The 12,426-nt window shown below is 45.4% G+C and overlaps 2 protein-coding genes across 2 annotated transcripts in view; both read left to right on the top strand.

Annotated features, from left to right (window-relative positions):
- Positions 1–6,038: 6,038 nt before the first annotated feature.
- On the top strand, positions 6,039–8,249 carry tcf20 (transcription factor 20). Its single transcript, XM_080524217.1, has 5 exons — positions 6,039–6,509; positions 6,921–7,014; positions 7,199–7,248; positions 7,449–7,549; positions 8,029–8,249. The coding sequence occupies exons 1-4, from the start codon at positions 6,084–6,086 to the stop codon at positions 7,506–7,508; spliced, it is 630 nt and encodes a 209-aa protein (XP_080380343.1). The 5' UTR covers positions 6,039–6,083; the 3' UTR covers positions 7,509–7,549; positions 8,029–8,249.
- Positions 7,523–12,426, top strand: part of gsg1 (germ cell associated 1) — a gene marked incomplete at both ends in the record, with an annotated part of 7,659 nt that continues 2,755 nt past the window's right edge. The window contains 2 exons of the mRNA XM_080523423.1: positions 7,523–7,549; positions 11,292–11,610. Of these exons, the coding sequence (XP_080379549.1) occupies positions 7,523–7,549; positions 11,292–11,610 (346 nt within the window). The remainder of the gene's footprint in view (positions 7,550–11,291; positions 11,611–12,426) is intronic.

Genomic DNA, 12,426 nt, shown 5'->3' with positions numbered 1-12,426 from the left:
ACAAGCAAGCAACCCTCCAGCACCGCAATTCTCAGCACAATCTAGGAGTAGGTTATGACAACTCTCTCAAAATGCAGCACCATGGCCTTCCGCCTGGTTCTGTTTACTCAAAACATCACCAAGCCCCCAATCCTAGTTTACCTCATCAGGCGTCTCAAGAAATAGCCAAATCTCCAATGCACTCTCAACCCCAACAGACTCAAATGAACCAAAACTTCAGTCCAATATCGAACCCCTCTCCGGCTGCCTCAGCAGCGCAGTCCCCCAGCTGTAGCTCCTCCCCATCCCCTTTGATGGGTGTGTCAGAGGGACATGGAAACCCCTCATCCCACGGTCCGTCGCATCCTCCTCCACCAAACCCCCGTAGCAGCCATAGTCATGGTAGATTATTGCAGACTATGCCTCAGTTGAGTCCCACACCCAACTCAAACAGCAGCATCAGTAGTTGTGGGAGCAGTGGCAGTCATAAAGCTGCAGGACTAAATGCTGGAGGTGCTCACTCTGTCTCAAACCGAGGGCGAATGGGTGCAGGCCATGTGATAGGATCACGTGAAGGGGGTTCGGCCTCTGTCTATCCAGTTTCTTCTCTTGACAAACTGCAAGACTCTGCCCTGAACAGTCTAAATGCCTTGACATCACAGGTAGCGAATTTACCCAATACAGTGCAACACATGCTTCTCACAGACACAGTACTTTCACATAAGAGGGGAAAAGATGGTGGACAAAGTCAAATGCAGCAGGCACTACAAGCCATGCCCTCTGGTCAACCGAGGAGTCGAAGTGTCAGTGCAGCCTCCAGCACAAGTACAGTCAGGGAAGGAAGTGGGATGGGTGGTGGTGAGGGTGCTGGCTCTGAGGCTGGAGCTGATGAAGATTCCTCAGTGATGTCAGACAGAGGACCATTAGGGGCCAAGATGGAACGGGATGAGCAGTTTTCTGAAGGAGAACGCCTGAGAATGAGGCAGATGAGTGGAGCAAGCAGTGGATCTGAACCAACTGGCTATTATCCTCAATCTCAAAATCAGACGCCCATTGGTTCAACTCAAACCCAATCCCAGACAAGACAGAGTGATCAAATAAAGAGGATGTCAACAGAATCACCAACAAACCAACGTAGTGGCAATTCACGGATTCCTCCAAGTGTATCTGAGACAAAGAAAACTGAAACTCACACTTCCTCGTCATCATCTCCATCCTCTGCCCCTCAATCTGCTACGCCTGGTCCAAACTCAAAGTCTTGCCATCCAGTTTCCTCTAATTTGTCATGCATTCCTTCTCCTGCTCCACCTTTCCAGTCAAACTGTGTTGCGGAGCCTGGTTCCACTGATGTTGATACAAAAAATGGCATTAGGAAAACAAGGGAAACTGGAGGAATTAAAGATGAAAGGGAAAAAGGCACTAACCAAGGGGAGGGAGATAGAGAACGAGAGGGACACATACGACAAGATGGACAGGATAAAGAGAATAGATTAGATGGATCATCCAGAGTGCATAATAAGAATGGTGATGGGAAAGAAGGAAAACAAAGAAAGACGCAAGATTTTGAGAATCCCAACCAAAACCTAAATATTGAGGAACAGCAAAATGCTGGCGGAGTAGGCGTTATTGTCTCTACTCGTTCTGAGGTAAATCACCCCGAAAAAAATAATCATCCACAAGACAACAGTGTGGAGGAGAAACACTCACACAGCTTCTATAGAGAATCTAATGGAGAGGAAGGAATTGATCTGAGTGTATACTCTTCTCACCATGAACCTCATCAGAAACCTAACTTTGGGAGACCTCAAAATCATCCCCATTCAGGTCCTCACAAATATGGTTACACAGAATCACCATATGGTGGTGGCAATGCCATGAAAAACAAAGGGAGACCTGTCCCAGAGGTTGTAATGGGACCAAATTCAAGACACCTTGGCTTTCATCAGCCACAACCTAACTATGGCCCTGTACATTCAAAGGATGTTGGAGGACCTTCAGTTGAGGGGTCAGCAAAGAGAGGGGAAGGATTAGGAGCAAGGGGCCATGATGATAATTCTCAACTGCAGCAGCCATTTCCAAGCCTTTTACAAGAGGTTCTTCAGGGTTATCACTTAGACCGACGCTATGGGCGAGCTGAGCAAGCACTTTCTGCCCATCTCCAGGCTCAAAATATGACTCAGCACCAGTACCAATCTAGGCATCTTCATGGCATGGCTGAAAGTATAAGAACACAAACTGGAGTAGGTGAGGTTGCCCCCCATCCCTCACAAATGACCAGCACAGGAAAGTCTCTTCAACCAAATCAGCGCCCTGGGAGTGGGCCTGATTTTGGACCAGAACCTCCTCATCCCTCCATGAGGCCTGAAGTAGTAGGTTCTAAGGGATCACATAGTGCATCTGCAGAGAAAAATAAAATGGGTGTGAGTCACTCTACCCACGTATCACAGTCAACAGAGTCTTTGCCATTACCTCCACCAAAGCACATCAACTTAGCTGACTATTCATTACCTCAAAGAAAACTCCCTTTAAATATGCCCACTTCATCATCAGCTGTACAAGAGCTTCTCCTGCAGGAAACAGAGCCTCTAGCTGGCGGAGTTGGAACAATCGGTCAAACTGAGTCTCAATTGCAATCAGCTTCTCTTTTACCCCCATCTTCAGAGCGGCGCTCTGTTATCTGTGATGTTTCTCCAAATCGCCGCAGTACACCAGAGAGAGACAGGGAAAGTGATAGAGAGAGGGAGAAAAGTCAGATTGGTACCTCTTCTGTCATCCAACAACCACTTCCCTCTCCGTCAGCAACAAATGAGCTAGGGAACTGTAAGGAGGAAATCAGAGATAAAAGAGAGGTGGAGATGGGGATGGCCTCAAAGGAGACAGTCACAGAGGTCCTAAATCTACAAGCTGATCATCATAGTGGTCTTACAGTGAAGGAAGCTGATATTGAATATCATAAGTCCCTACACCCCTCTGTGGTTATGAATTCAGATCCATATAGGAGAGGAAAGGTTGATTTGACTGCCATGGCCTCTCGCCATCCCCAACATGCCTCTCACTATCCTCCTAACACAAATCCTCTGTCCTCACCATCAAGGCGTCAGGCCTACCACCATAGTGTAGATTTATCTAGTGGTCATGCCAGTGGTTTTCCTGGATATAGGTATGGTGATACAAGAGAAGGCAATATGATGCCACGCAACCCACATTTTCCTTCCCATCATCCCTACCACTCTTTATCCCCACAAACTCAACTACAAAACCCACAGTCCACAAACAAATTGCAAATGTATCCTCACCCACATTCCTCTCATCACCCCCATGACTTGGAAGACAGGCTCGAGTGGGCAACCAACATGAATAGACCCACCAAGGATATGATGATGCAACCTGGTTCTTCTCCAGGTAGACATAAAATGAGTCAGTCAGAGCAGAGACAGAGAATGCAGCCTCAGACTGACATGATGCCCAACAGACAACATTTAACGAAACAGGAACTTCCCCATCAGAGCTCCTACTATGACATGAAAATGTGGGAGTCAACACACTCTGGGAGAGAGAGCGCAATAATGTTGGAGAGTGACCCCTACCAGAGAAACCAACAACAACCTCCAACTGTTTCTCTTGGGTCTTCTGCCGCGCAGCTCGTTCCAACTGCAGACCCAAATATCACTGAGTTAGATGTATCTCGAGTAGTTAAAGAGGAAGTTTTCAAATCAAGCCGTCCAACACCTGCACCCAACTCTATGAAAACTGCAAGTCATGGCAGCAGTACCAGTGGTGATGTGAATTCAGTAATGCCACAGGGTCCTCCTCGTCACAATAAAACTGGGACTTCTGGGGATACAAATCCATTAATGTTGAGGAGGAGAGTACGTTCTTTCATTTCTCCTATCCCTGCTAAAAGGCAGCATCAGGATTCATCCCAGCAAAGGGGTGCCTTGAATTCATATCACTCCCCTGTCACCCACTCTGAATCTAGCCTCCAAAATGAAGATGACTCTAGTTCAGACATACCTTGTCCGAGACTTGCTTCACCAACACCTGGGCAGAATACTTATTCAAGGTCCTCGTCACCTTCACATGGTAAAACAAAGATAAAGGAACAAAGAAAAGGGCGAGGTTTGAAACTGGAGGCTATTGTGCAGAAAATCACACCAAATGTTAAGAAATCTAGTAACCATGGGGACGCTGAGTCAAATCATTATCCAGCCTTTTCTGAAATGTCACAGTTTAGCGACTCGCAGGACCAAGACCTAGCACATTTCCCAAGAAGTGTGGCAGGGGATGAGGGTTATCTTGATGAAAGTCACTCGCTAACTGACATTATGCCCTACAGAGGGGTGGATGAGACTGGTCCGTTACCCCCCACGGCATACCCCTGCGATCCTCACCAGACCTCCCCAGTACTCAAACACGGGGCATCCGGAAATGTTACAAGAGCTTTGCAGCCAGATTTTGATTTTGGATTAGGGACTACAGGATCATCAGCATCAAGTGATAGAGATAAAGAGGACCTCAGGATAGCCACTGATTTCACCTTGCTAGGACCCTTACCCCCAGCCCCGCCGCTACCTCGTCCTGTACAGGGCTCCCCTCCACCATCTTCATCTGCCTTGTCTGATATTCAACATTTCACTAATACCTACCAGCAACTTGAGACTCGAAGAGGAGAACAGTCTGCTGCTAACCTTCTGAGACAAAAACTCCAAGAAAGTGGGATAGGCTTTGATGATTATTCAAGCAGTGACTATTATGGAACTACCCCACCCAACCATGGTCAACTAGGCAGACAGTCCCATCAACTGTCCTCTGGAAGGTCCTCTTTGTCACCACAAGATTCCAAATCGTCAGAGGGTGCTATGATCCCCAAAGGCTATTTCCCATCAGGCAAGAAGAAAGGAAGGCCTGTTGGAAGTGTTAATAAGCAGAAACGTGCTCAGGCTCAAGGTCAATCACAGAGTTCAACCCCTGGTACTCCGTCTGGCCCAACAGCCACATCTCCAGCAGCTGCTGTCACCCCACCAGTAGCCCAAAGTACCAATACCACATCCTCAGACCCTGTAGGCTCTCCTGTGACTGATCCCCAAATGTCTCCTACTTCGATCCCACCAACCTTGACACAGGCAGTTAAAGTGGGTGCAGAGAGTGAGGACACTCAGCCTGAGATGGAGGTGAAGTCACCCCGTCAGAGACAAAGGGGGGTGAAAGATGAGAGTGGGGGGGGAGGGATAAGGGGTAGACAGAGAAGGAGGAGAAGAGCACCAGCCGCGGTGACGGCCAAAGATGACCAGGAAGTAGTTACAGGAGCAGGAGGAAATTCAACCATCAGTGGAGCTTTCCCTGATAACAGGAAGTGTGCCTTTTCGCCATACATCCATGTTGAGAGGAAAGTAGCAGAGATAGGAGCAGTGTGCACCATTGTGAATGCTGAAGAAGAGAAGATGAAGGGAGAGCGCGGCAGTGCAGTTGGAGGGAAAGCAAGCAGTAGTGGAATTGAAACTCTCTTGACTTCAGCTCTCACCTCGCAATTGCCCAAGAGAGACAGAGAAATTGAGAGGGTAAAAGAGAAAAGGGAGACAGAGGACGTAGAGACTGCCCTCCAGACAGGGAAGACTCTTCCTTCTTCTGGGTATGTCGTCTCAGGCCCTGTGATTACTGAAACAAGTCATTCAGGCCGCCTCCTTTGCTGTCTCTGCCAGAAATGGGCCAATTACAAAAACCTTGGAGATCTCTATGGACCATACTACCCTCCTGACTACGCTGCAAAGCTTCCCAAGAATCAACCCCAGGTTCGATTGAGTCAAGCAACTCCTGGGATGAGTAGAACTGGGCCAAATCTAGATACCATTTCAAATGTGTTGACCTTGACCAACCAGGAGACTCAACCACAGGATGCACCACCAACTATCAAGTCCGCAACTGACAGTGACTGCACTGTCAGCCATGCTACATACCCAACTTCCCCTGCTACCACAGTTGGCACTGCCTCCCCGGGAGGCAGAGAGGAGATGATGATGTTTCTAACTGGCAGAATTGGAAACACCTCCACAGCACCTATCAGCACCACCACCACCACCAATAAGACGGCAGTTCTAAATTGGGACATGCCTCCAGAATTAAAACCGATACCTGAGCTAAGGAAACAACCTGAACTTCAAAACGAGATCTGTTACAGTCAACCGAACCAACAAAGCCAGCAGCCACAGCCACAACAGATGGACGACTCTCAACAGAGGCCACAACACAGGAAGTTGACCTCACACCCACGTTTTAAAAGGAGGCATAAATCCAGCGAGGACTCCCCAAGGATGGTGCCATCCAATAGTAAAGCCTCGTTGCCATTCCAACCGCCTCCCCCAACCCTAGATTCCCTGGGGCCTCTTGCTCAGCTAGCCCAACTCCCTCAGATGCCCATGGACCCAGAGGAACTGTGGGTGCATGAAGGATGCATCGTCTGGTCCAGTGGGGTTTTCCTGGTGAACGGAAGACTGTACGGTCTACAGGAGGCACTAGATGGCGCCAGAGATACAGTGAGTGAGCTTTTACTTGATCTGATTTGTGTTGAGATTTTAATTGTGAGGGCAGGGTCATTTCATTGATTCATTGATTGATTGATTGATTGATTGATTGTACTTTATTGTCCCAGAGGGGAAATTTGTCTTGTGTGTATTTTAGCACCATAGTTTTATATGTTCTCTAATCCAACATATGTCATCCTCTCTATTAGGACTACAACAAATGCTTTTATACTTGTTGTACTGAATAGATCGATTTCTATGTTGCTTCAGATTTGTTATATATATACACTGTTACTGTATATTGATTTTTTTGTCTTACTATGCCCAAAACAGCTCTTATATGTATCCGGATTTGAGATGTATTGATTTTCTTTGCTATTTTTTGTTGTCTTCTCTTTGTGTGTTATATCTAACTCCCCTCAGTGCTGTTCGTATTGTGAGATGGTTGGCTCAACCCTCGGCTGTTACAGCAAAGGTTGCACACTGAGATATCACTACCTGTGTGCCATGGAAGCAGGTTAGTACCCTCATTAGTACTTTCTCATTCATTCGTTTGTTCGTGTGCCTCACCACTTCTATGCTGTGTCCTTGAAAATCAAGCTTAACCTTACCTGCCATTGAGAGCAGGTGTATAGGGAGTTCTACTGAGGTGATGGTTTATGTTACTCTCTTGGTGTTGATTTTCACTTTCCTCTCCTCAGACTGCTCTCTGAATGAAGATAACTTCTCGTTACGATGTCCGAAGCACAAGGTAAAGAGGGAGAGGTTGGTTATCATATTATTTCTAGGGAAATCAAATTTGGTGTGATAGTCTTAATTAATGTTTAAAGAAAGTGTTTTCTCATTTGCTACATTACTACCCACCACCATAACGTTGATTGCACTCTAATGTTAACCCCCCCCCCCTCCCTCCCTCCCTCTCTCTCTTTCACTCATTTTCTCATTTCGCAGTTTCCCCAGAGCAGTAGGCCAGCCAAGTCTGTGTACGTGGAGCAGTCTGAGAGAGGATGAGAGAGACATAGAGGATGGAGAAACGCAGGAGTCTGGAATCGGTAAGTTCAGACTCAGACTCAATGGTGTGTGAATGTACTGAAATTAATGCTGCAAGGCTCCAATGATTTGAAATGTGTTATATTGATTGGTAAGAGAGAAGTAGACCTTTCTTGTTCTATTTGTTTTCCTTCATCCTCTTAGATTTACATGTTTTTTCAGCAAGAAATGTGTCCCATCAAGTGTGCCAATTATTAAACAAAAAACACAGTTCATCTGTCGTAGATAGGCTACTTATTGTTGTTATGTTTCCATAAACACCCACAAGTTAACATCATAAAGCACAGTTATGACCATGCATGCTGGTCGAGGGTAGTGCAGTCCCTCTAGGGTCTGTTGTCAGTGCTGGATCATTGCTCATATTGGCCTCCAGTCCTCAGAGGAATGCTTTTAGTGTTTGTATTTCATCCACTGGACTTGTATTTGTGGACATTGTTGACATGCCAACACTAACACACTTGCTTTGTGCTTCCTATCCTAGGTAAACTTGGATGACGAAAGACTGAGGATGGTTGGTGAAGCAGACCTCAGCAGGGCAGGACAAGATGACAGATGGACATCGATGACAGAAAGGAAGGAGGGAATGTACAATTTCTGAACAGGAATTAACATAAAAACATTTAAGACAATGGAAAAAAGAAATGTTCTTTTAAAAAGTGAATTATCGCTTCTTATTTTAAAAAAGAAAAAAAATAGATCAAAGCAACGCAGAGGAAAGGGAATGAGAAAAAAAAAAAGACCAATGTAGGACAAAAGAGACATCGTGAGTGACAGAATCATGACCACAGGAACTTCCTCTCAAAAAGAAGAAAAGAAATAAACTGCCTCTCTTGGCACTCTTTGCATTTCTGGAGATACCCTCAAACTGACTCTTCTTTCCATCATCACAATAATTTTTTCACTTGTCTTTTTTTTTATTTTTTAAATGTTTTGGACCAGAGTATTGGGAGCAAGCCCTCAAGAGGACAGCGAGAGAATGTTGGGGTGAAAAGTTGACACTAAAGAAAGGAAGGAGGCAGTGTTTTTACATCCACATTAAGTAGTATTTTTGCTCATATTCTTCATTGTAATCGTTATTATTTTAATCATTATTATTATAATTTTTATCTGCATCAGTATTTACTCTCAGAATTAAATGGATGTATCTCAATTTATACTTGGTCAACATATCATGAATTGGACATCAGATATTTTATCATTCCTGGAGAAGGAGGAGCCAGAATGACATCATTTGGAATGTCAGGGTCGAGTTGCCACAAAGACATTATATTGCCTTGGAGAATGGACATTTGTTGCCTTTCAAAGTGCGTGTGTATGAGAGTGAATGTGTGTGAAAATGTGGAATTGAGTGTCCATTTTGGTCCTTTGAAAAGTGTTCTTATTTTTCATCTTTGGGGTTTTTACGGTACAGATAGTATTCATGAAAAATCGAATGGACATGATCTTATTTTTCAAGCAGAATCTTCATAACGATGCTGAGAGAAAAACTGAACGGTGACAAAAGAAAAGATCACACTATTGACTAATGCATGCCTGCCATCTTTGACCATGTTGATTGGGAGAAGACATCAAGAGACAGGTGACATGTAGAGGGGTGATATATGTAGTGTTCAGTCATTGGGTGAGGAATCCCACCTATCAAGGTCTTTTGAATAGGAAGTTACTTTTGTCTAACATAGATCGATCCATCAAGCATTACCAAAACCTTTTGGAATCTAGAGGGTTATTGGAATGGTTGGGGATCTTCACCCTTAACCGTCAAACAAGGAGTCAGAAAATCCAAGTACTTTTGAATAGGATAATTTCTCAATGACACTAACGGTTTAAATCGAGAGATGCTAAATCCATTCAAAAGAAGCGTTGCCATGAACTAAAAAAGTGAGTCATACGTGGTGTTGTCTGTATCATTTTTTATTATTATTCTTGTAAAAAAAAAAAGACAATTACTGTACACTATTGAAAACATGCTGTACTAGAAACCTGTCAATATGTATATGAATTATGAATACACTTACAAAATGCTTAAAAGAAGTTTCTCCCTACTTTTGAACATTGCCCTTTTAAGTCATTCAGTTTTATTCTATTGTCTGCTATTTACAGTATATTAGATCCAGGATTAAATCTTGCCCCACAAATCAGACCAACCACATACTTACTGATTGTACTGACGTTACTAGACCCATTGATCCTGACATAATATCAAAGGTCTCATCTGAAGGTTTTAAGCAAACTCTTAGATTAACTTCAAGGAGAGAATACCACTGTGCAGTGCATTAGAATGTGTGATGTGTCTCCGTCACAGCCACATGATGGAGTGATATCAGCTGTGGGGATGATAAGCACATGGTAATGACTCACTGTTTCCTTCCTGTTGAGTTAAGCTGTTATGCTTTTACTTGCTGGTATGTGGTGTGTCCCGCAGAAACCAATGTCAGAGATGTGCTGAGAAATGTATGATTCATGAGTTTCTGTCCCTCCCTGTATGTCTCAGGGACAGGTAGGTATGTTGCCTGACATCATCATCATCATCATCATCATCATCATCATCATCATGGTGCTTTAGGTATGTACATACAGTATAGATGTGTGTGTTGTTTTTCAAAGGTTGTTTTTTCATTCTGTCTTGAGGAAGAGCTCCCTCTTGTGGTTGGAGTCAGCTCACCACTTGATGTTGCAGTCAGAATACAACGTTGTCATGGCAACACTTTATTTTAAGTAAATGCCTTAACAACATCATAATACTTAACATGATCATGAACAACGTGAATGTCATAACGAATATCATAAGATGTCAAAGCATCTTGTCACTGAACGCCTACTTACAAGCCCAGATCTTTTACATGCATTGGAAACATTGACCATTTTTACATACATGCTATTCATTCAATGTCACATTTCAGAACTTTGTGTTTGAAGCGTTGAAAGTGTTATATGATAGTTGGCACTAGTAGCAGAGCAGCAGACAGTATGAAAGTAGGACAGGAGGAGATATAATAATAGATTAAATGGTTGAAAATGATAACAGATTGAACTGACTTGCAGTGGTGGATTTAGTGGTGTGTCAATGGATTAAAGAAGCGGGGGGGCTTAACAGGCCTGCGTACACACACACACACACACATACACTCCAGACAGACTTCCCACAGAGGTTAGTGTGAGGGTTAATACTGTAAATCACTCACTATCTGGTGTGGAGGAGGTGAGGAGTGAGAGAGGACACAGGTAAAGGAATAGCACTAGGGCATTCATTCACTATTGCAATCATCAACAATGACCTTCCATGTGAGGAACTGAAGATAAAGTGGCAGAAAGACAGATTGAAATAGGTGAGTGGTTTTCTCTTTCTGATGACCATTAGCTATGTGACGTCAATGCTTCTGCACATTTGAGGCATGATTTTCACTGATGGATTTCATGATGATAAACCATTTTCACCTGTGTTGGTTGGTTTGCTACAATATTGCTGCAGTCTTCCTCTCATTTCCATGTATTTTCCCATCTCTTGTCTGTCTGCAGTCCTATCGTATCAACCCGATCCCTCACTCTCAAATCACACCTGCTCTCTGGCAGACAGACTCCATCTGTTTGTAATACTGAACCGATATTTCCCTTTGGTTTGGTTTCCATATTTAAGGACTTTGAATATGATGTTAGTAAAGGCTCGAGGTTGGGAACCAATGCAAAGTCATTAACTCTTAACCCCTCCCCCCCCCCCCCGTCCTCAACCCCTGTCCTCACCCCCAGCCTCCTTCCCTCTCACCCTTCCTCATGACCTTCCTAGAGAAAGTGCGCTCCCCTCGCTTGACTTTCGTCGTGACGCTGGTGTCCCTGCTCCTGGGCGCCACCGCCCTCCTGTCCTCACACTGGTGCGAGGGTCGGCAGAAGGTCCCCAAGCCGCTCTGCACGGCACACAAGTTCACCAAATGCATCCCCGTGCCCGGCATCTCCAACTCTGCCGCCATACAGTTCTCCTGGGAGACAGGGGACGACAGCTTTGTGTTTCCCGCCTTCCACTCCGGCTTGTGGATGAGCTGCGAGGAAAACATCTACACTGAAGCCCGGGGTGAGCCGGGGTGGGATGGAGGGAGGATGGGTGAGCTGGGATGGGATGGAGGGGTGAGCTGGGATGGGATGGAGGGAGGACGGGTGAGCTGGGATGGGATGGAGGGAGGAGGGGTGAGCTGGGATGGGATGGAGGGAGGATGGGTGAGCTGGGATGGGATGGAGGGGTGAGCTGGGGTGGGATGGAGGGAGGACGGGTGAGCTGTGGTGGGATGGAGGGAGGAGGGGTGAGCTGGGGTGGGATGGAGGGAGGAGGGGTGAGCTGGGGTGGGATGGAGGGAGGAGGGGTGAGCTGGGACAGTAGGAAGAGGGGGAGCGAGGGACAGAGGTGAACACTCCCAACGATTGTGGAGTGGGATTAAAATGCATAAAGGGGGGACAGGGTGGGAGATTTAGAGAGGAAGATGCAGAGGGATAGATAGCATGTTGAAAAAGGAGTGTATAAAAAGTGTAAAGTGAAGACCTTTTATTGGTTATTGATTGTCTGCCAGTGTGTGAGGTAAAGGTGATGCAACTAGATTGAAAAGAGAGAATGGTTCAGAAAGGGAAACCACTGGTGTGATGAAATGTAGTGAGGGCCCAGGAGGTGTGTGTGTGTGTGTGTGTGTGTGTGTGTGTGTGTGTGTGTGTGTGTGTGTGTGTGTGTGCATTCCTCTTTGTGCTGTGGTTAAACAGGTGGCATTCTTAGAATATTTCTTTGTATCATTGATGTGTAGGCTTTCTTTCGAGTACAAATAAGAGTCATCAGGATTGTAAGGGGTGGGGGGGGGGCCCTATAGTATACCTAGTATAGGTGCCCTATAGGTGTGCCGCCCAG

This window comes from Nansenia antarctica, assembly GCF_963989245.1.
Source record: "Nansenia antarctica genome assembly, chromosome: 2".
NCBI classification, from domain to species: domain Eukaryota; kingdom Metazoa; phylum Chordata; class Actinopteri; order Argentiniformes; family Microstomatidae; genus Nansenia; species Nansenia antarctica.
The sequence above is the reverse complement of the archived record's forward strand: the minus strand, read 5'-3'. Positions and strand labels throughout refer to the sequence as shown.